The 22,648-nt window shown below is 43.4% G+C and overlaps 3 protein-coding genes across 9 annotated transcripts in view; 1 reads left to right on the top strand and 2 right to left on the bottom strand.

The window, feature by feature from the left end:
- Positions 1 to 542: 542 nt before the first annotated feature.
- On the bottom strand, positions 543 to 4,369 carry cyp4f3 (cytochrome P450, family 4, subfamily F, polypeptide 3). The gene is made up of 13 exons (XM_020109645.2): positions 4,088 to 4,369; positions 3,626 to 3,770; positions 3,433 to 3,486; positions 3,033 to 3,160; positions 2,834 to 2,955; positions 2,606 to 2,752; positions 2,339 to 2,462; positions 2,005 to 2,071; positions 1,747 to 1,876; positions 1,538 to 1,671; positions 1,359 to 1,423; positions 1,196 to 1,278; positions 543 to 1,110 (listed from the first exon to the last, which is right to left on the bottom strand). The coding sequence occupies exons 1-13, from the start codon at positions 4,289 to 4,291 to the stop codon at positions 897 to 899; spliced, it is 1,617 nt and encodes a 538-aa protein (XP_019965204.1). The 5' UTR covers positions 4,292 to 4,369; the 3' UTR covers positions 543 to 896.
- A 116-nt stretch (positions 4,370 to 4,485) lies between these two features.
- The window catches only part of mcf2la (mcf.2 cell line derived transforming sequence-like a), a 57,847-nt gene continuing 39,684 nt past the window's right edge, over positions 4,486 to 22,648 (top strand). For 3 of the 6 annotated variants that reach the window (XM_069520552.1, XM_069520547.1, XM_069520543.1), the window contains exons 1-5: positions 4,486 to 4,797; positions 6,014 to 6,094; positions 19,324 to 19,389; positions 20,947 to 21,040; positions 22,357 to 22,501. In XM_069520552.1, the coding sequence (XP_069376653.1) occupies positions 22,435 to 22,501 (67 nt within the window). In that variant the 5' untranslated portion in view covers positions 4,486 to 4,797; positions 6,014 to 6,094; positions 19,324 to 19,389; positions 20,947 to 21,040; positions 22,357 to 22,434. Of the gene's footprint in view, positions 4,798 to 6,013; positions 6,095 to 19,323; positions 19,390 to 20,946; positions 21,041 to 21,529; positions 21,810 to 22,163; positions 22,502 to 22,648 lie in introns of those variants that run through there. The other 3 variants (XM_069520550.1, XM_069520553.1, XM_069520548.1) reach the window with 3 other exon arrangements.
- LOC109641404 (radixin-like) lies at positions 5,649 to 20,220 on the bottom strand. Of its 2 annotated transcripts, none has more exons than XM_020105853.2 (15): positions 20,014 to 20,220; positions 17,914 to 18,007; positions 13,232 to 13,315; positions 12,643 to 12,738; positions 11,689 to 11,811; positions 11,291 to 11,442; positions 10,978 to 11,061; positions 10,683 to 10,829; positions 9,888 to 9,984; positions 9,631 to 9,794; positions 9,327 to 9,457; positions 8,977 to 9,137; positions 8,746 to 8,838; positions 8,226 to 8,462; positions 5,649 to 8,049 (listed from the first exon to the last, which is right to left on the bottom strand). In XM_020105853.2, the coding sequence occupies exons 2-15, from the start codon at positions 17,923 to 17,925 to the stop codon at positions 7,885 to 7,887; spliced, it is 1,746 nt and encodes a 581-aa protein (XP_019961412.2). In that variant the 5' UTR covers positions 17,926 to 18,007; positions 20,014 to 20,220; the 3' UTR covers positions 5,649 to 7,884. The 2 variants fall into 2 exon arrangements, with proteins under 2 accessions (XP_019961412.2, XP_069376656.1); XM_069520555.1 differs by lacking the exon at positions 20,014 to 20,220 and adding an exon at positions 19,550 to 19,745.

Here is a 22,648-nt window from a genome sequence, read left to right as displayed (position 1 = left end):
TGCTCTTAGTGGATAGAAGTGCATGTGAGTTGTTTGGTCAGCTGCAGTCCCCCCGTTATTTGTTTTTCTGCATTTCTTAGTTGGAGGTCAGTTTCCTGTCCTCCCGACTGTTTCTGCAGCTGAACGCAGAGACGTGATGAAACCTTCTACATCTAGTTTCTCAAACCTGACAACATGTGCAATAGCCGGCTTCCTCTTCCTCCTCCTTAGTCCTTGACTGGACAGTGACTCAGCAGCTCATCCAGATTGTGGATTATTACATTTAAACCAAATTCATCCTCTTGTTTAATTTAGCTGAAAACAGTTGGTGTCAAATTGAATTTAAAGTGTTAAAGTGTCGCAGAATCAGCAGAAGTTTGAGCAGAGGCTGTTGTTAATGTTTAAAACCCAATTAATCCTAACTTTAATTAGTAAGTTTATATACACAATACATGTGCCCCCTGCTAAACTTTAGGTAGGTCTGTATTTATATTTGTTTAAGAGGCTGAGGCTGTAGTGACCTGCAGTCACTGGTAGTTTATAATAATAAAATGTGCACATACTGATGTTTAAAATGCTTTTAATACAAAATACAAACCTGGCAGTTACGTAATTATTTATATACAAAATGATAGAGCCATTGAAAAGCTTCTGTAAAGCATTCAAGCAAGTGTTCCAGGAGTGTAACGTGTCGATGTGCTGCCCTCAAGTGGTTCAATCCTGGTATAACATAAACGTCTCATTTAATTCTTTAAGTTTCTTTGGAAAAAAGGAGACCAGACAAATGGAATTTCAAAAAATAAAATGTGATTGAATAGCCTGAAGTTATGCTAGAAAAACAAAGGTTGAACATGCATTTGGAAACAACACAGTAAACACAAACAGGAACAGTGCTAAACTCTCAGCTGAGCGTGCCATCATTCAGTCTGTGCCCCCTCCTCTGCAGCCAGAGGCTCCAGCTGCAGCCACAGGCCTCCCTCGGCGCGCAGGACGAGCTGAGGGAGGCGGCGGACGCCTCCGGAGCTGCTGCCAAGCTCAGGGTTCACCCCCGGGGTCAGGCGGAACCTGAGGAGAGTCAGCGCCACGACGACTCGCAGCTCTGCAAGGGCGAACTTCTGACCGATGCAGTTCCTGTGGACACACAAAGACAAGTGAATTTCTTGATTGTGTCAGGTCTCATTTGATCTGGCTTCAAAAGTGCATGAGGACCCTTCACCTGGGGCCTGAGGAGAAGGGGAGGAAGGCGTGGGACGCTCGACCTTTTGCGTTAGACGGGTCAAAACGCAGAGGATTAAACTCCTGGCAGAGGGAATCAACCACACGGGTTAATTATGACAGTGATGAATGAAAGTGAAAATACAATTCTGTTCATCTCTCACATGTGGGTTTGTCCAGACTGTGGGGTTGTGGTGTGTTCCATAGATACTGACCAAGCAAATGGCACCTGTAGAACATTTACACAGACAAACACTTATTATCTCTCCAAAGGTCACACACATATACACAGTCTGCAAATGGCGGCTTCTAAACGTCTATTTCAGAAGTCCGTCCATCTCACCCTCTGGAACTGTGCGTCCCCCCGGCAGCTGCATGTCCTGGGTGTATTTCCTCGTTACGGCCTGAACCGGAGAGTGGAGTCGAAGGCTTTCTCTGATGCACATGGTGGTGAAGCTGAGGTTGGACAGATCTTCCCTTTATACAGAGATAAGTCATGTTAGTACATGTCACAGTTTCAGCTGCACTTGATAATGTCCTACTCTCTCTGACCACTTTAGTCCACGTCCATCTCGTCCTCGCATCACTTCCATCACTTCCTGCCTGCACTGGTCCTGGTAGTGGGCGTGGCGCGCTAAGTTGTACAGCGTCCAGCAAATTGCACTGGCTGTTGTGTCGTGACCTTTGGGGAAAAAATGGGATTTGACCTCAATATTTAAAGTATCAGGAATTGTCTTTTCCTTCACAAGAGGATTTCAGACAAAAGGAACAAAGTGTATGAGCTGTTTAGTAAAAGTCTCTTTGTCTCACCTGCAAACATGAAGGTGTTGGCCTCCGCCTGTATCTCCTCATCTGTGAGGCCTTTTCCATCCTCATCCTGCAACAACGCACAAACCAGAGACTGTAAACCGTCTTGATCGCTCCCCGGTGGCTGGCTGCAGTATCTGCACTTTATTGACGGGACTAAAAAGTCAAAGTCGACGTCAGATAGTTTTTGGTCTATTTCATTTTCGATACGGTCATCACACTGATGTGCATTTTTCTGATATGTTTTTTTTTAATTAGTCGTTTGATACGATAAAAGAAGCAGTGTGAGCTGAGACTGACTCGTGATTGGTGGAGTGTGTATCGGCGCGTCTTTTACCTTTGACAGCAGTATGAGGTCCACAAAGTCCTTCTTGCTCTGTGACGCCGTGGTGAAATCAGTTTCTGACTCCCCCTGCTGGCTGATGAGGGCACGGCGCTTCTGAACCACGTCACTTGTGAACCTGCAAACACCAAGTTTTCCCCAAATCACTATGGATATATGTTAAGATTTGTCTTTCTATGACACACAATATTATAAGTAAATATACAACTCTCCTGAAAGAAGAAGTTGCATAAAGGTAACTGGTCCCACCCGTGCATGTACCTGTGCACAACACTCAAGGCCTGTTTGAACCGTTTCCCCTGCTGGGTTTTCCAGTAAATCCAGTCCCAGTGGTGCAAAATCTTTTGGCGGCGCTCTATGATGAGGTCACTGAGCTCCACTATGGCTGACACGTACTCGCTGCTCGACCTGGAGAGAGATTGTTTTAACAAAGAGATACAAAAGTCGAGTGTGTGAAGTGGTGACGTGAGGTAAAGCGGGTGTCCTCACTCCTGACAGTTGCTGTTGTAGCTAAAGGCACATTTGAGTAAACTGTCCAGAGTCATCAGAGTGACATGGTCGAACATCTCCACGTTGGTGCTGCCCTCTGCCACCAGGTGGCGCCATTTACCCTGAAACACAGATGTGTACCAGTTTCACACATTTTTTTACACAGTCATACGTCTTGTGTGTTTTCTGTGTGGCTCACATGCATGGTGTTGGTCGAGGTGTTGAACGTGCTGATGTAGCTCTTCAGGATATCGAAATGAAAAGCAGGAGTGAGCAGCCGCCTCCTGCGAAACCACTCCTCCCCGTTACTTATCAACAGACTCTGTCCTGGGACATCAGGGAGACACAGTGGGGAGGTGAGGACGACAGTAACAGGACAGTAGTTACATTAGCCTGCTCCCAAAAAGTGAAGCCAAAGTGTCTTGATTGCCCCCTAGTGGCTGGCTGCAGGATAGGTCATAGTGGATCGAGCTGAAGTCAAAGTAAACGTCAAGCACATTTTTCTCAAAGATTGCTTCTGTCATTATCGATAGTTCTCAGCAACAGTTTTTACTTATTTTATAACTTGACTTTATTAAACAAAGAACTGTAATACTCACCAAGCCATGGACGCAGGTGACCGTAGATAAGTTCGTCTTTCACTGTAATGTTGCCTTAAAGGGAAAAAAAGGAGGATTAGCGCGCATGAGGTAAATCTTTGGGAAATTCTTTGGATTTCTTTGGATTATATTTGGATTTGTTTTCCACATTTAAATCTAATTTGTCTGGGAACCTTTGGTTGCATAAGCCTACCGGGCGCCATGAGCAGAGGTTTGACGTAGTCCGGGTGGAAGACTCGGACCAGGTGATAAAAAGGACCGAGGAACCAGCTGCAGGAGTGTTTGTACCTCTGCACCAGGTCGTCCACCTGGAGGAGACCCTCCTCCGTGCTCTGCATCTGAGGCACAAAAACACTTCATCTTAATTTTGTCTTTTAAAATGAGCTTGCTGTCAGTCTAACTTTAAAAGGTAAGAAAAGTGGGTTCTCATGTGGGTTTAAAGGAAATGTATCACAAAGAGGAGATTTTGCAATATTGATATTTAGAAACGCAAAGAAGCCACATCCTGTGTCTCACTGACAAATCTGCATTTCCTGGAGTGTAAGGCTTCATCATAAGAACTGATAAATGAGTGTATTCATGCCTGTTAGTGTGTGTGTGTCTGCTTGGTGCATGTGTCTCCTTGCTGTGTGTCCTTGGTGTGTGTGGATCCTACCTGGCCCAGGTGACCTATCAGCCAAGAGTCTGCATGCGGCCTGCTGAAGCCTGACAGTCTGCGTGTGAACCAGGCGTGATGCACCAACAACCTCACCGTCCACACTGCCGCCACGGCAACCAGCCCTGTACCGGCCACACACAGGATCTGACAGAGGTCGGCCCAGCTGGGGACCAGGGAGAGGACGCCATGGAGGACAGACATCCTGGGGCAGAGCGAGCGGTGTCCAGAAGTGTGGCACTGACAGTGGCTGTGTTCACAATGAGAGGTTTGGAGAATGTTGAAATCAAACCGTCACTGAGGTCATTACAACACTGTTACTGTTGAGTGGGGGGGGGGGGGGGGTGGATGTCATGCACACAGCGTAAAGATGACACTTGACGTCAGAGCAACTAAATATATTGTTTTTAACTAAATATGATTCAATTGTACATAACATTTGTTTTAAAAGGAGCGAAATCAGAGCATCTGAATGAAAAAGCTATCTATATTTATTTATACTCTGAACAATGAATTTCATTTCTTATATAAACGGTGTTTGGACTTCCGCTCGCCTTGTCTCCTGACGGACGTGCTGACGTACTGAGGGGAGCGTGCTGCGTCACTTCCGTTTCCACTTCCTGGTCTGAATTGTTTGTGTACGGACTCCGGCGGGTGCTCGTGTCTCCTCCGCAGACTGAGCTGTACCGTCATGTACCGTCACCTCTGAGGTGGGTTTCGAACCACATTCACTCCCCCACTGTTGTTCACATTGTGTTTGTCCCTCTCTCACTGATTCACGGTGTAAAGCTAAGCTTTAGCGGCTAACGCTAGCTTCGCCACGCCGGTGATGGTCACGCCCCCTCCTCTAGTAAACACGGTGGTTTTATTAAATTCAGTAGAATTCTCTGACTGTTTGAGCAAAACAGAAACAGACTGAAGATTTAAAGTCATTTATTATGAATCTGTGAAGTTTCAGGAGGTTTTCACTGAGTTTTTTTAATGAAGGGGAAACTCCAAACTTTTCGTTACAGCATCAATAACTTGCTCATATTTCACATTGTTTGAAAAGATTCTCAAGAGGCGACGATTGTGAAGCGAAACATGTTCATCACCTCTTTTATTTGTATTAATATTTAACAGGAGCAAGTTATAGATGACTTAATGTAAAAGTACCTGACTTCGCCACAGGTTCTCCTTCATGTTGGGAAGGGTGAGATGAGGAGCATTCAGCTGCAACTTCACTTCTAGATGTCACTAAATTGTACACACTGAACCTTTAATTAAAACAAGATATAAGACAGAGGCCTATCAGCAACATAATCTGAGCTCCTGCTGAAAACCAAGGTTAGAGATGTCAGATCTTCCATGTGAATAGACAATAGGGTCCATTGTTATTGTACAGAGATCATATTGTTCATGAAAATAACATTCTACTGAGTGCAATTGTTAAACTGTTAATGTTTTGTTGGGAAGAAGTTACAAGTAGGACTTTCTAAGATGGAGACATAATAAGAGATGAGAACAATGTATGCAGCAGGCCCCCATATTGCTAAATCTAAAATGACTGATTATAGACAAGTTTGACAGATTTACTGAAATGACGTTTTTATTTGATACAGGTTTACCATTTTTCAAAATAAAAGCTCTGTAATTCAGCTCAGCATGACAGCCAAAAAATAAATGTGCTGTTACTTTGAAGACAACTTGCCAAACAGGAAGCAATTCCAGGAACGTTTTTGTCATATTCAACAATTAACTTTCTGTGACCTCATAAAAGACACAACAGGAAGCTGGAGATGGGAACAGTTATGTGAGAATGAGTAGAGATGTGAATGAAATCAGAAATAATGTCAATGTTGAAGGTCACAAAGTAAATTGACTCAACTGCTGCACTACTTGTCATAGAAATTGATGAAATTGCATTTGTTTTTCATTTTCTTACAGCGAGAGACACTTGACACGAGGCTCAGACGCGGAGTCGATGCTACAGAGAAATAAGATGTCACACTGGAGTACGACTTGGAGGTACTTACAACTCCCAACATGACATTTGTATTGCTTAAAAGTGGAAATTGTTAAAGAGGAGAAAAAGGGTCTGAGCAGACACTTCAGGCCATTTTAATTAATTGACAAGACAGCCTTCTTTTGAGGGGTCTCGGGTCCAGTCACACATCACAGGTCCCAGTCAGGGGGACAGTGAAACAACCTCTGATAATCTCTTTACAGTCCACCTCTATTCTGATGCTTGCAACATTATTACATTCGCCTTCCTCGTTGTTTAGGGATTTCCTCTCTTACTCAACAACAGAGCGAGGAGGGAGAGACCACTGAGTACAAATAGCTTCAAGTGTAAGAAATAACACTTTCTCAAAACTAGCACAAGCATGTAACAGCAACTGAAAAAAATCATGACCTTATGTATTGGAAAGAGGGAGTGCACACACACACACACACACACACACACACACACACACACACACACACACACACACACACACACACACACACACACACACACACACACACACACACACACACACACACACACACACACACACACACACACACACACACACACACACACACACACACAGTGTTTGACTGTCAGTCACCACTGCTAACATTACTGAGGTAGAGTTTTGTCCAGGATTGAGGACTGATGTTTTCATAAGCTCCCCAGCCAGAGAGGTGCCCGTCTTCAGCTTCCACACCTGTACACATTCATATATTGACATACACAAAACCCACTAACAATCATACACTGGGACAGACACGAGCAGCAGACGCGACACTCGTCTGCTCTGTCCTGTCTGGGATCCTCTGTGTGCTGGTAGGCAGAGAAAACCATCTGTGGTGACTGGGATGCGACAGAAAAACACACAAAGAGACACACGGCTACACAACTACCAGTTAGCTTATCTTCGTAACACTTTTAAGCTCGAGGGCGATAGCTCAGTGGCACAAGCTCGGTACATGCGGTCCTATCACCTGCGCATGTAAAAAAAGAAACACTTTCCCTTTGTTGTCTTTGCTACATTCGTTCATCAGAACCTGCCATGTGACGAGGGTCCATTTTAAAAAAATCAGAATTGGAAAATATCGCTATTCAAGTTATTCAGCCTCAACTGAAACTGAAATACTGCAGTGTCTTTGTATAGAAACCTACTAATGAGACATTGAAACAATGTCAGCTTAGCTAACAGGGACTAAGTGTATAAGCATATTTAATATGTGAAATGTGACCTGATGTAACATGCATGAAAACTGTGACCTCATTTATTCCCAAACTCCTCATTGTGTTGGACAGACAACTGAAAGAAAGGGCGTCATTGATAAAACGAGTCAAACAAAATAGAGGACAAGAACTTAAAACAAGGACAGGACATTTTTAACTCAAAGTATGGATTCATTCTAAAGCTTTGCATACAAGTCGTTAGGCAAAATAAAGTAGCTTTCTATGGCCCTGTTTACTCAAAATAAAACTTCCAATCGCTTCCATTTTGGTTTTACAGTTTCTTTTTTCCCCTGTGATAACGGATTACAGATACAGACCTCTGCAGTTCGACGGTGTGTTTGTTCAAAGCCGCGTGAGCAGCTCTGCATCACCGAGATGTACAAACTTTCAGAGTGGAGATGTGAGACAGGACTTTGGCAAAGTTTGACAGATAAAGATAATTTCTCAATATTGCTTGAGGGCGTTGAGGGGACGGCAGCATCTGTTGTCCATGTAAAAATCGAGCAGCCGCCGAGGGGAAAGTTCGGGAACACGTACCCCTGAGGGGAAAGCGGGCGGGGGGGGGGGAGAGGTGCCGTCCTCACATGGACTCAAACTCGTCAATGCGCTGCTTCGTGTTGCCCTGTCGGATCTGGCGCAGCGTTTTGTATTTGTCTCGGCCGGCTTTCACATTCTCGGCGTGCAGCACGTCGTTCTGTGTCTTCTTGGTTTCGTCTCTGGCCTCGGCCAACTCTGAACTTAATGTCTGAGTGATGGGAGAGAAGATAACAAATAATAGAGGTTGAGAGGAAGGAAAAGAGAAGACAGAAAAAAAAGGAAAACTAAATTAGGAGATCGCCTTTGCCTGACTGATATTTCTTCTTTGCAAACTGCTTCAACAGAAATTTTCAGATTTCTCTGAACGTTTCCCTTGTCGCTCACCTGCAGCTGCTGCTTCACCCTCTCGTTCTTCTGGGCTTCGGTGACGCGCGCCTCTTCGCTGCGGAGGTCGAACTGGCTGACGCCCTCGTTGGACAGCTCAGCGCTGGCCTCTGCGTGGTTCTCGTCCTGCTCGTCGTGCTCGCTCTCGGCATTGCCACCTGGAGGTGCCGGCACAATTGTCATTGCCGTCTTTAGCTCCTCCTTGGTCTTCTCCAAGTCATCCTGGGCTGAGAGAGCCTGCAGGAGGGAGAGTGCAAGAGGAATACATAGTTTCATAAATAGTAACTCTGAGGAGGCGGAGTTGAAGTTGTCATGGTTGATAATTTTCCATTAATTGCTCAGATGCTTCATTTATCAATTGACTCCATTAGTTCAGAAACATTGATCGGTTATGTTTTAAAATACACTGACGCGATAACAAGACTCAGCCATAGTATGCAGCTGTGGTTAAAAGGTTCATCACAATTGAACAACAAGGCCAAAGTTTGCTTCTGCAGGATTGAGGAGAGGAACGCTGTACCTTGTGCTGCCATTCTGTGGCCTCATCTTCTTTCTTCCTCTTGGCATCTTCCAGGAGAGCGATCTTGGCTGTGAATTCTGCCAGTTCAGCAGCCTGGGATGAAACATACGTCAAACAGTCAGTGTTTGCTTGCTCTGTCTATTAAAGAGGCTTGTGTGCACAAAAACCTACTAATGCATGCAATGTTCACCGCCTGAAATTGCTCAGAGCATCAGTCAAACAAACACACACCAGTTGCTCCTGGTTCTTCAGCTGGTCTGCGGCCTGTTTCGCCAGCTCCCCCTTCGCCTCCTCGGCCATTGTCCTCTCTCTCTCCAGCCTCTCCGCCTCCTCCCTCGCTCTCTTTCTCTCCTGCTCCAGCTCTAAGGCCCTGCGAGTCTGCTCCTCGAGCTCTGTGGGAACAAACACAAAAAACGTTCAAACAAAGAGGCAGGGCTTTAACCACATTTTCAGTTCAACAGACACAACTGATCTGGACTTGCGACCCAAGAGAGATGCTCTGAATTGAGAGACAGAGGGAGGAAAGGGGGAGGCAATATAGATAGGTGAACAGATCGATGAATAGCAAGAAAAACAAATACCTTTCTGAGCTCTCATCGTCTGCTCTTCAATCTGTCTTAGACGCTCCATGAGCTCATCTTTCTCACGCTCTATCCTTTCCTTTTCTTTCTCCGCATGCTCTCGCTTCTTTTTCTCATTCTCCAGCTGGGCCCTGAAAAAACAACCCCAACACATTTATGAATTGATAGTAAAAACACAGAAAACACCATACTCGGAGTAAACAGTTGCTACATCACTGAAAATCACGGTCTGATAGGCTTTGCTCTGTTACTTACATTATTTAAGAAGGAATATTTGTGGATGGTGTGTGTGTGTGTTCAGTACCTCTCCATTTGTTTGTGGTGCTTCTCCTCCCGGGCCTGAGCCTTCATCTGTTGCACCTCGATGGTGTCGGGCTTTCTCCTCCTCATGTACAACTCGTGGTTTCCCATACACAACGCCAAGATTCGTTTGTTGATGCGCAGTCGTGGGGCATAAAACACAAAGTCCTACAAGGGTAAGAGAAGAGAGCAGCAGAAGATATATACTTAACTGTAAAACAGAAATTCTCTGAGGACAGTCTTCATGATTTTGACACTCACAGGCGCTTTCTTGTCAATAGGTTTGATGACGAACTTCTTGTCATTGAAAGAGATGTTTCGAATCTCGCTCCAGGGGAAGCCGATCTTTGGTGTCAACCTAAAAAAAAACAAACATGCTTTATAAAAATTGGCCAGCAGATGGTGCCCAGCATGAACAAACTGCCTAACATGAAATTAACAGACTGTTTTTTTTATTTTGCATTTTAAGTAAAGTTGAATGACAGGAAACAGAAGCTGGATGAAACTCAAAATATCCAGGTATCCTGCCAAAGTTCTCTGATCAAAAAGGAACAGATCTGATGACAGAATGGAAACAAAAACTATTTCTTTGTCTTTCTGTTGTTACCTGGATGAGGGAAAAGGGATGGCAGCTGTGATGACTCCAGATAACAGACAGGAAGGCAAAGGCAGAGAGACAGTGAGAGGAAACGCTACCAGAGCTGTGATTAAATCTATCCTTTTCCTCTGACGAGGAAAGACTCTTTCGGTTCCTTTCTACACCTCAGCCTCATTTTTCACTTATAAAAATATCGTCCTCTGGACTTTTGTGAGTCCTCGCCCAATGTTTATGTTAATATCAAACAAAGAACTGAGCTTAGTAATTAACTTGTATAACAGCCAGTGTAACGGACATCATTATGACGACATGTGTGACACGTCTACCTGCCGTTCTGATCGTAGCATGTTGTATGAGCTGCATCGAGTCAGTTACTCGACAGAAGAATTCAAATGTCAGGACAATTTAAAAAAACTAGGGAAGGCAACGAGATTCTAGAGCTTTTGCTTTTTTCTTACTTGTCTTCATGTTCATAGATGTTGAGGCCTAGAGCATCCACACCCAACCACAGCTGTGTGCCCTTCTTGTTTTTAATCTCAAAGTAGTTGACACCGTACATCTCCAGGTCCTGGGCGATTTTAAGATACTCCATCATCGAGTCCTCTCTAACGAAGAGGAGACGCAGAAGGTCATGAGTTGAACAAACACAGAGCAGGTGAGTTGTGCTTTTAGGAATATTATCATAGCTGTGAAAGAGAAATTCATCTGATTTGATTTACATTTTTTTAAATAACTGGACATTTTAACACAAACCTGAGCATTCCTCTGTGTTCTTCATGCCAAGTCTGTATCCTGTCCTCCCACTGCTCCTTGGTCAGCTTGTGTTGCTCCAGGACTCTGCACACACACACACACACACGGCCACAATGAAATGACTTTCGCCTGAAGGAATGTCGATCAGCACAGAATTGTTTCCTCTGGAGGAAATCATACAAGATCTGACCAGGGAACGAGACGCATTCCAGGGTTTGTGTTATCTAGTGTAGGTGGAAACTGAGCGGACGCCTCCCGCAGTAGGTGGCAGTTTGGTCAATTATGTTCAGAGCGGTTTGTTAGATGTTTGTACCTCTGAGGCAGCAGTCTGTCATGGGTAAGGTAGCCAGGCTTGTGGACATCTTTGTTGTAGTCTCCATACTTGGCCTGGACAGAGTATGATGCCAGTAACACCGCCGTCTCAGGGGGACAATAGTTCTCATCATTCAGGATGGCCTCCTTCACCTGGCAGAACAGGAGGAAGTAAAAAAGTTCATAGAAGTTTTCAAAATTTTAATATGATCATCTCATTGCGCCTGCTTCCTCTGCAGTATTTTTTTTAATTTGGCACATGACTGGAGGATTAGCCTCATCACTTGTTTACCTTCACGAAACAGTAGTAGCATCTTAATTAGCCCTTTTTTTGAGTCCACATTTTATGGAAAATTGTCTACATCTAGATAAAAACTTGATCAGAGAGTGGTTTGTTACCTGAAGAAAGAAGAGCCTCTGGGTGATCTCCTGGATGAGCTCCTCCGACACATCCTCAGGGAAGAATTTGGCTCTGAACTTAAACTGCAGGGGGTTCTCCTTCTTCACATCCTGCTGGGTAACCTAAAAAAACAGTGACATCATTCATCCATCGCTCAGTCACATGATCATAATCTTTGTATCATAGCTACATCTTATTGTCCAGGTAGAATGAACACGTCAGCTTGTAAATGTATGAGCCCAATTTGTGACTTCAGACTATCACACTTTTGCAGTATAGGTCCCAAACTCTAGAATTGCTTATCTGATTAGACTTCCTACACCTCTGGCTGCATTTAAATCCCAGATTCCAGTACAAAAAAATATGTGAGGTACTCTCAGTTTCACATCTTGGTCTAAATTCTTTAACAACCTCATTTAGGGTTGCTTTAAATATGTTTAGCTTTTGTGTTTATGTTTAAGAAATGCATCTGCCTCACAAACGTAGCATTGTTTGAGCTAAAATTCACCACAAAAGTACATTAAGTAACTTACATTATAAAGCATATTCATCACAAGACACTCCTGTAATGTGCATCGTCTGACATGTGTTAGTGGTACGTACACACACAGACAGACAGAGACTCAGAAAACTGTTTGAGGGGAATTTTCTGTCACGCATACTCAGAAAAACACAGACACACTGTAATAGCTGGGGTTTAGGCCAGAGGGTATGTTGGCCTGAATGAGAGAGGAGGCTTGTTGAAAGAGAACATCAGAGGCTCCAAACCACAGCACAACTTCCAGACAAATCCCAAACAAACAACAGACACTGACAGCGGATAACAGACAAACAGATCAAGACTGAATGCTGGCAAAGAATTAAAAGGAGAAGGAGGCAGAGAGATGGAAGAAAGAACAGCTACAAACTGTATTTTTTTTTGATGATGGTGAAGTAAGTAAAGTGACACTCACCTTCTTATTGAGTTTGAGCCAGGTGCTGTAGCCTTTACTGTCCACATACTGTAGGCCAAAGAACCAGACCTCCCGCAGACCAACTGTCTTCACCACCTGAGATCCAAATAAAATGAAAAACAATACTACAGCTTGTTATAGGATCATTTTAAAGTCAGCTGTTCACAGTGTAGACGATGGTGACATGCCACAGAGGTGGGGTTCTCTCAATAGGGTGGAGCCATATAACAATATATTTATCTTATCAATACAGTTCACCTTATCACTTATTACTGCTGTTAAGGTTTCTAAAGCTGGCTGACAATGACATGCCCATTGGGATGTCAGGTAAACTGTGCACTGCTTGTTTGAGTAATAACACTTAATGGATGTAGGATGAGGGTAAAGTGAGACGTGGAGGAAATATGTCTGAGATGGACAAAAAAAGGTGCTTCTGATGAGTTGTAAGAGGCAATCGAGAGTCAAACAATGTGTTAACTGAGGCAGCTGAAACAGGTTATGAGTGAAAATGTGCAGAACAAAAGGGAAAACGGTTAAAAATTCAGGGCATACAAGATGAAACTTAGTCAGTTGTGTCACTCATGCATACCTGGTCAAAGAGCTGTTTTCCTGTGGTATTGGGTTGGATGGCAAACTCCAGCTCTGCATCCATGGTGGTAACACGGACGTTGATCTAGAAAACAAACACAGCAAGAAGTTAAACTTGTTGCTAAATGACAAATACAAAGATTTTATTTTCAAATATTAGATACAAGTAGAAGTTTCAAATGTTGTCACAAATTGATGCTTCCCTGTCATAAATTTAAAAGTTTATTCTCAAACAAAAACCACTGAACAAAGACACCCTATAATTGCAAATGAGAAACAGTGAGTGCTCTCGGTGGTTGATTCTAAGATCGTCTGCTATGGGATGAAATGTTTTTCGGTCGAGCAACAATCTGCCAGAAAATTACAGAATTCCTACAGAGATTAATGACATCTTGTTGTGTAATTTCTCAATTTGTGTCAACCATAACCCAAATTTAGTGAGGACACTGTAAACTCTCGTCTCCCTTTCATTTTCCATCCTACACTGCCAGGGAGAGCAAACCCCACCTCTCAAGGCAGCCTACAACTGCAGGGCCTCTGCTGGGGCGGAGCGGGAGATAAAAACTCAGTCATTGGCTGTGCCCCGTTAAGCAGCACTGGCGGCGCGCCTAGCAGCGGCTCATGGCACGGAGCAGAGCTAGGCCGACCTCTGAAGCTTCTCACATCCTTCCTCCCACAACTACATCCACAAAGAGGCTGTATGTTGCCAACTCGAGAAGAGACGTAGGGAAACATGCATGGTACAGATGAAGGCGAGAAATTGAGAGGCAGAGAGCAAAAGAATAAAGTTAAGCACAGCTCCCACCACAATGTATCCACCTCTGTCTAACTCATTAATTGGCCATGAAAAGTTGCAGCACTTTCTCCACACTATAGACATCTTTCATTAACTTTCCTTGTATCCAACTCATAATCTAACCTTCTTTAGGCAGAGCTTTAATTTGGATGGAAAAGTGGACAGCTTAAATGAGTAAATTATTGTATTATGCCTTCCGTCAAGATCAGTTTTTTTGTTGCTGCAAATTTACATCTAATCCAAGTTCTGAGATCTGTTTGTGAATATCCAGCAACAAATCTACACCCCGAAAAATGCCACATCAGCAAAATGTCCATGGTTCACTGAAAGATGGATTAGGATTTTGTGTTTGTTTCAAAAGAAGCTGCCTCACTGACTTCCTGCGACAGGAGCAGTTCTGGAGAGTGTAGCGTTGAACTGGGGTTTCTAAGTGACCAGCCTTGAATGTCTCTTGCCCTGTGTATGTGTGGGGCCCGCCTGCCATCAGCTGTGAAAGAGCTGGCCCTTTGTGCTGCAGGCGAGTACGTGTCTCTGCAAAAACACAGCCAACCCACAGAGCACAAAGATCCTGTATGGACCAGACGGTTAGTTAATCCTCTCTCCTGCAGAGAGACGGGGAGGAGAAGAGCAACAACAACATGCCGGGACACTAACAGCTAATCACACACATGGACAACTGAGAAGTCTCAAAGGCAAGCAACTTTTGCAAGCCTGTCCTTATGCAACACTTGTCCCTCAGATGACACACTGAGTGCCAACAAGACAGTTCCTAACAGGATCTCTTTTGAAATCATTGGGTTAATCCAGCAGACACATTTCACAAGTTTGTTTTTTGCTTAAGCAGGTCCTGTATTTTACCCACAAACTCAGGTGTGTTTAATGCTGCCCCGTCATAGAAGGGAGTTTGAGTCTTGATGTCGACTGACGTGTCTCAACAGTTCCTCAAAACAAGAAGTGAACCATGAAATGAATCTGAAACCGAGTGTCCACTTAATCAAATGCAAAATCAGTGGCTGGATCATTTAAATTGCCTGTATTTCGGTTCTTAGTGTCATTTTGCCACGTTTGTAAATCCCCCTCTCCATTTCAGTTGTGAAGAGGAGTTCTCACTCAGACAGGCCCCTTGTTAAATGTGCAGCTGTTAAGTTACTGTAAGCTGTTTAGAGGAGCTTTGCGGAGCGAGGCCTTAAGAGAGAGACACACACACACACACACACACACACACACACACACACACTTCAATCAGTAGAGCTGCTAATCTGTCCTGCTGGGCTCTGAGCAGCTGTCTGTCTCTCCGATTAACCCCCCTGCAGGGTTAGGCAGGCCTCTGAAGGGGGGGGGCTACAAACACAAACTCATCTTTTAAGAAACTAGACAGTTTGAAGGCTCCCTGTGAGAAGGGAACAAGAAACCCTACGTATCCATGCTCACTGTTGTATAAACAGGATTTGAAACATTTCCAGAGATTTTACAAGATGCATTCGAGGGGCAATAATAAGGGGAAAAAGGAGGGTCTTGCATTCTCTTCTTGATTATGGACCTAGCTTTTGTATTGTAAATGGGGTGAAGGGTCAAACACAAGAAACAATAGTTTAATGTTGCTCAGCACCAACACTGCAGCTCCTCCATTCCCCTTAACGCCGATATTTTCATACCTCCTAAGACGCTGGGTATCGCCACAGCACCACAACAAATCCCTACTTTCCTTTCTTCTCTTTATCAACATCCCATTCTTTGCTGATCCCTATGCTCATCAGACTCCTCCTTTCCCTGCCAGGCCTTTGGTCGTCTGGTGATAATCCTGTGTCTTCACCTTGTTTCTGTGCTTGCACACAGGCAGGATGTTGACACAGACTGGGCCCCGATACACACGGTGGGCCTCCTCTCCTGCAAACAGGAAAACAGCCGCAGGCTAGGAAACCCGTGTGGGCCCTCATCCTGTGGGGTGCTGTCACCTCATAATTCTGCAGCCCACGGAGTGCACCAAACAAAGGGGTGTGGGGATGTGATATCAACAGACAGAGAAACACCATGTTATTCCATGTAACTGCAAATACATTTAAGTTGCATAAACCAACGGGCGTATACAAAGACTCTTTAAGCCAGCAAGGTCACAGTCAGCAGTGTGTAACAGAAATAAAACACCCTCCAGAGCACTGGTTCAATTGGTTTTAAGTGGCTGGTCTCACTATGAAAGGCTCCACAGAAAACTCCACACACATGTGCCTACATCTTGAAAACACTCCACACTATAGTGTGAGAAAGTCGGGGTAACTTTCTTTACAAGTTTCTGTAGAACTAAGCTGCTGAATGAAATGATTATCTATGGAAGAGTTACACTGCTATGCTGCATCTTATGAGCATCAGTCTAATTATCTTATTCTCACTTATACAACATTGTTATGAAAAAATGCTGCATGGTTTAAGTTATCAATGTGCATTTCTGATGTTTTAAGCCAATAACTTGAATGATAATGTAAAGAGTGGTTAATTAAAGCCATAAAATGAATATGATTATTCTTTTTTATATACTGGGCTTCTGCAACAGGTTGAATTAAAGATCATAGTGAATTAAATTTAAAAAACACTACACTGCAGGTAGAAAGTTATGATCATGCAATATTTACAAAATTGCTACAATACTGTTCATTATGAGATTCTCAACGGTTTCTGAACGGACTGAATTTAATTAACATACAAATCTAAATACTACAAATAGTTTCAACCCAACAAACACTTTTGTTACGACTGTTTTTTGTGCCAAATCAGAGCCTACACTGAGACATAAGAAGACCGTTCCAAACGTTTTTGAGGGTTGGCACTTATCCCAACAGCTGATCGGCCCCACTGTCCTTCCTCTGTTTATTATGTCAGTGCCTCCCTGCAACAAGCTGTACTTTCTCTGTCAGTTATTGTCTGTGACAGACATGTTCCAATCAGCAGAGAGGCCAGCACTCTGCCGTACAAGCTGCCTTTTTGGGAAGGTCCCCTGATGACTGTAGAGACAAAAGAGGGAAGTGGAGGACATCTTTGGCTGTCCCCCACACCGACAGAAGATGTGCTCCATTTGTGGAGAAGCCTGAAGCCTGTTGTTCCCAGTTCCTTGCATTCGCAACTTGACCTTGAGCTGGTTAAGTAAGAATGCCAAATGCTAAGAGGAGCTGTATCATATTTAGTTTGTTCAGAGTAGCACATGGGCTGGACAACTCCACTCTTTGACAATCCCTTCCTTTAAAGAGAAAACTAACCGTGAAACAAACAATATCCCCAGACCCATGTGTGACATGTTCCCATGATGAAAAAAGCAGCATGACAACAGTGGGAATCAGACAACCATGAAGCGACTGCATAAAATCGCTCTTGTATTGGCGTTGTTCACATCCCAGGACTCTCTCTGGCATTCTCTCCACCCTTTAAGCAACAATGGCAGCAGTGTTGCAGTTGCACGGCCTGTGGGCCAGGCAGTACACTTCACACTCTGGCTGTTGTTTACTTGGAAGAGGAGTATTAGGAGTGGGAGCAGCCATGGGCATGACACTGCCACTTCACCAAGCGCTCAAATGTAGCCTTGGGGCAGCAGTGCACGCCTACCGTTACGGCAAGAGAGCAGTTCTGAGGAGTCAGATTGTACAAGCAGACTAAGCAGGAACAAACAAGCAACTTTCATGTTTCTGATTCATATCAGATATCCTGAGCAACATAATTGAAAGACTTTTTCCATCAAACAATCTGTATCAATTAGCATTGAAAGTGTCTAACTCAAATGTTTTTCCCTGACTTCTTGCTCTGAGCAATGCATGTGCATGTCTGTATCTCTTTAAAAACACAGTACAATAAAAGTGCTTGACATTTGTACACCAACTCTCATCTAGCTTTCAGTTTCTTACCGGTTTCGGCATCTTTGTTTCCTCGCCTCCTTACACCAGTCGACTGAGAGGAAGAATCCGTCACTGGATGACAACAGCAGTTGTATCTCAGGGCCTGAAAGAGAAACAGACATGTTTTTTTCCAATATTATCTGCTAGCATTTCCTTCTTAACTAAATAACCTGATTTCACCCCCAACATTATTCCTTTCTGAAGGTTTTTTATGAAAGATCCATTAGTTAAATCCTGGCAATACAATGCATGGAGTTGAAAATAACAATATAGTTTCAGGAGAGATGATATAAGAAGAAAAGAGGAAGTCAAGTAAACTGAAAAGCAAAGATTAAATGAATCCTGTTCCTAATTCTTATGAAAGAAAAAGCTGAAAGACAATCAGTGTATTATGCAATGACTCCTTGGATACTGTATCTATACAGTTTATAGTTACATCGTGTCAAAATAAAAGATCAGTTTGACACAAACTACAGCACATTTGAATGATAAGTTTTTATCGACTTCACACCGTATCTCATCCTTAATTTGACCCATTACTTTTATCAGACAGTCCGATAATCTGTTTTGTAATTTCCAGCCGCAACGACTGTTGTAGAGAAGCGATGTGGGCAAACCAAGGCACGGCCAAATGGGTGGCGGCCAGAAAACTAAACGACTGAATGAAATTAGATTGCTCTTATTGATAACATTGCTTTTGTGTTGGGTTTTCTTCAACATAACTGTCACAATACTGCATTTATCTGACCTGAAACACAGGCCTGACACAGTTCAGGGGGGATGACCTGTGTTGAACAGTAAAATGAGCTTGAAATGATTCAGGCAAAGAGCGGTATGGTCAAAGATTATATCAAGATAAACATTTCATGTCAAGAAATTTAAGTTTAAAGACTTATGGGCAAATCTATGGTAAATCAATGCTATCAATGAATATCGTATTGCAAAAATTATTATTGTTTCATTGACCGGCCCTGGTCCAAACATCCTTTTCTTACGACTGTCACTGTTCCATTTTCATCCAATACTAATTTAAAGCTTCAATTTTAATACACATTACCTGAGTTTTAGGCAACACTGAGGTATTTGACTTGTACTATCCAGTCTTGTCATACTGATGAGTACATTAACGGGAAGTTTGTTATCCAATAAAATAATCCATCATTAGTCCCACAATGGGGGAATATGCAGTTTTACAGCAGCAATCAGTGAGTAATAACTAACATTCAATACGTGTAAGGAATATGACAAATAAAGATTTAATTAAACTATTATATACAGTGTAAAAACAGGAAACCTATGCAGTGTGAGATTATGTACAGTGAAATGATTGCACATGAACTGATTGAATGATTATTGCACAGGCAGATGAAAATTTGAAATTAGGACCCAGGCAATCCAATGTTGTTGTTTGGTTTGCAGGGCACCTACATATGAAGTCCCCGATCTAAATCAGAAGAGGACTGCGGTCCATCTCAGTGGCTGCAGGTGAGTCAGTGAACATCATCACCACCACAGAGTGAAAGTAAGTGAAAAGACTTTAGAACAGAGTCACACAGTGGCTTTAAAGAAAGGAGGAATGATGGTGAACCAGGAGGAGTGGTGCCGAGTCCTCCTCATGCAGACACTTGTAGCTTCGCCTACTTACCCGCCGAGAGTTTGCTTCCAACTATTTGAATGGAATGGAAATACGTGTAAAAAAAACAAAAAACCGCGTAACCACGACGGGAATAATTCAAATAAACGTGTGGGACATGATTTTCTCCACCTGAGCTTGCTGCTAATCGACTATTCTCCCCTGAAGTGACGAGTGGCCCATCGAGAGGCTGATTTGAAGATAGTGGGTGTAGTCTATGTAACGGGACGAGCTAGCTGCTGCTGCCTGGCTACGACGTGTGAAGTTTGAACGCGCGTTTTCACCCGTTGGCTCGTTCAACACATGTTTACACTAAATAAGAAAAAGATGCACACGATAGACGTGTCCCGAAACTCCAGCGTGTGTCCCGTGTCGAGGGGAAGAAGAAGAAGAAGAAGAAGGGGGTCGAACACGAGGATATCCGCTATGGCATCAAAGTTGAGACGCTGGTTTTTTTTTAGGGAGAGGCAACTCACCGGGGGGAGACGAGTGTGTCTTAAAATGGATGTGGAAGCCCGCTGTCCTCAGACGAGACGAAATGTCCACGATGAAAACAACCCGCGGACGTTCGCGTGTGCTCGTGTTTCCGTGTTTTTGGCCGAGAGCGAATCGTTCGAGTCCCGGACAACCATAAGGCGATTTGGGGTGCCACTGTGAAGCCAGCAGAAATGAGACGACGCAACTTCCGGTGTTGGCTTTATGAGTAAAAGCCTCCCGGAAGCACTTCGAAATCGTGGTGTTCTTTGACTCCACAAATATCACAACAATAATATCAAATAGTACAACAATATTAAAATATATACATCCCCACTACACTGCTAAAGCATTCTCTTAAAACGTTTATATTAAGTAACAGCATATTCTTTTAATTCTTTTTTTTAATACCATCCAACAAAAAGCTTAAATTTAAGTTATAAGGATATTGTTGGGTTATTATTTTTTTTTAATTTAAAGGAAAATGGCTCATTTCCGGTCATCTCTCCTTTTTCTCCAGTCAACTTGACACAGCCAATGGTGGAGATGTCCAATATAAATCAATCAAAACTTTATTTATACAGCACCGTTCAAACAAGCGACGCACACACAGGAACACACGTGCATTTATTTTCAGTCAATATAAAATGTCCCACTCCGCAGCGTCGTCTTTAAATCCTTAATTCAACAGAATCGTTCTGCGATAAATAGTTTGCTGTTATTCTTTTTCTTGTACTAACTCATTTGACAACTAGATGTCGCCATTCCTCTCCTGTTGGTTTCCCAGAGGCGCCTCGAAGCTCTCCTCGTTATTGGACCTAAATTGACGCAAACTGCCCATCAGCTCATACAGAACAACTTCCGGCTCGGTCACATGTGCACTATTGCAACAATAATGTGAATTAGGTAATGAATTGAAGTCTGACCTCCAACAGGATGAGGAAGAAGAGGAGGAAGCAGCAGCAGCACTTATCCAGGTCTATTTTGTTGCGCGGAGGTGGACGCTGCTTGGTTTTTGGAAACGTTCAGGTAAGGAGTCACATGAGCTTGTGATCGTTTAGTCACTTTCAGTTTTTACGAAATAAAAGTGAACCATCAACTTTCGACTGAGTCAAATTTGTATTTCTGTAATTTCCTAACACGACGCATGGAGGCAGCGCTGCTCTGTCTGTCATAGAACCGAGGAGGCGCTAGCACGACGAACTTCATTTATAATTTTTGCTGTTTTAAAATTACATATCGACAAACTAAGACTACACGCCTTTCATTGAATTAATAACCAGAGGTTTTAATTGATACAATGTGACTGTCAATTCGGCGTACCAATTTTTAAATGCAATATAGCTATTTTTTAATTAGACATGTTTCTTGTGCTGATGCCTGCTACTTGGAATAATTGCTCTTATGCATATTTCGTTTTTTGATCCTATCATTAATATTCATATAAGTTGGGATGAGTTATGAAGGAGTGCCTGGTCTTCTTTATTTCATCAGGAGACTTTCTATTTGTTTTTTCAGAGTTTGTGGCCCTTCCTCAGAAAACACCTGTAGAAAATCTGTGTTCACTCTTCAATGTTGCAGTGCACCGGACATCCCCCTGGGAACTTGTCACATTGTGTTGCATGTGGAACTTGCCTTGGTCTTTATTTAGCCTGGCATATCTCCACGTCACAAGATCTCTGTCCATATGACCAGGGGCACGTTGCAGCTATTGTCAAAGTGGTGAAAGGAGCCACTGTGTTGTGGGGACTGGAAGCTGGATGGGTGGAATTGGACAAATGTACTTTTAAGTCATCAGGTGTGTGTGTGAGTGTGTGTAAGATCAGGGTGCATATTGATGCTCATACTCCTCATGAGCCAGAAAACACTGACCTGACATCAGCTCCTTGCACAAACGTAAATTTACCTGCAACAGATTTGGTTCAAATAAACTATTTGCACATGTTGATGCCATTGATCTACAGGGGTCATGCAATATTTTCTATTGTTCTAGTATTGGACCTAAGTTGACCATGCACGTCCCAATGTTACTGCTGCACAGCTCAATTTAATGGAAAGATAAATATAGCGACAGCAACGTTGTTAACGCCAGTGAGGACAGAAGTGTGTGTGTGGTACACAAAGGCATCATGTGTTATGCAATTGCAGAAGTACTTTCAGTACTGTCCTGTGTGTATATGTGTGTGTGTGTGTCTTACTTCCTCCCCTCCCTCTCTGTGCGCTGCTGACCAAATTAAATGGACACAGTTTCAGCCTCTGTCTGTTCTTTCACCTGAGTCCACTGCTCAGTGTTGCTCATGGTCAGAGATTCTCTCTAATCCCTGGCTGTTTCTGGTAATGTTTAGGGTCTGTGGTGGTTTCAGAGAGCTGTGAATTTCATGTCAAAGAGGAGCGTCTGCTGAGATCTGTGTCCTGGAGCGAGGATGGGAGGGCAGCTGTCGGTGCCAGAAGACCCGGAGCGATCGCTGGATGTGCTGTCGACAATCAGTGGTAGGGATCTGTGCTTTTGCCACCTCACATTGTCGCTGTGCATTTTGTCAGTGCTGATTTATGTGTATATTTCATGCCTAAAAGAAATGCATTCACTCTTAGCCTCATTTTGCATCTTCTGTCACTTTGCAAACCTTAATTAGCTCC

The sequence above is a fragment of the Paralichthys olivaceus genome, chromosome 24, assembly GCF_024713975.1.
Source record: "Paralichthys olivaceus isolate ysfri-2021 chromosome 24, ASM2471397v2, whole genome shotgun sequence".
Lineage (NCBI taxonomy): Eukaryota > Metazoa > Chordata > Actinopteri > Pleuronectiformes > Paralichthyidae > Paralichthys > Paralichthys olivaceus.
Note: the sequence above shows the minus strand (reverse complement) of the source record. Positions and strands in the feature narration are given on the sequence as shown.

What these genes read in the sequence shown, in the direction of transcription:
- cyp4f3 (XM_020109645.2), bottom strand. Translation starts at nt 4,291, where the DNA reads ATGTCTGTCCTCCATGGCGTCCTCTCCCTGGTCCCCAGCTGGGCCGAC. An exon ending in CCTCGACCAACACCATGCAT is followed by an intron (nt 2,956 to 3,032) that starts GTGAGCCACACA and finishes TCTGTGTTTCAG; the next exon opens with GGTAAATGGCGCCACCTGGT. An exon ending in CCCTTCTCCTCAGGCCCCAG is followed by an intron (nt 1,111 to 1,195) that starts GTGAAGGGTCCT and finishes GTGTGTCCACAG; the next exon opens with GAACTGCATCGGTCAGAAGT.
- LOC109641404 (XM_020105853.2), bottom strand. An exon ending in TGAAGAACCAGGAGCAACTG is followed by an intron (nt 8,839 to 8,976) that starts GTGTGTGTTTGT and finishes GTTTCATCCCAG; the next exon opens with GCTGCTGAACTGGCAGAATT. An exon ending in CCACAGAATGGCAGCACAAG is followed by an intron (nt 8,463 to 8,745) that starts GTACAGCGTTCC and finishes TCCCTCCTGCAG; the next exon opens with GCTCTCTCAGCCCAGGATGA.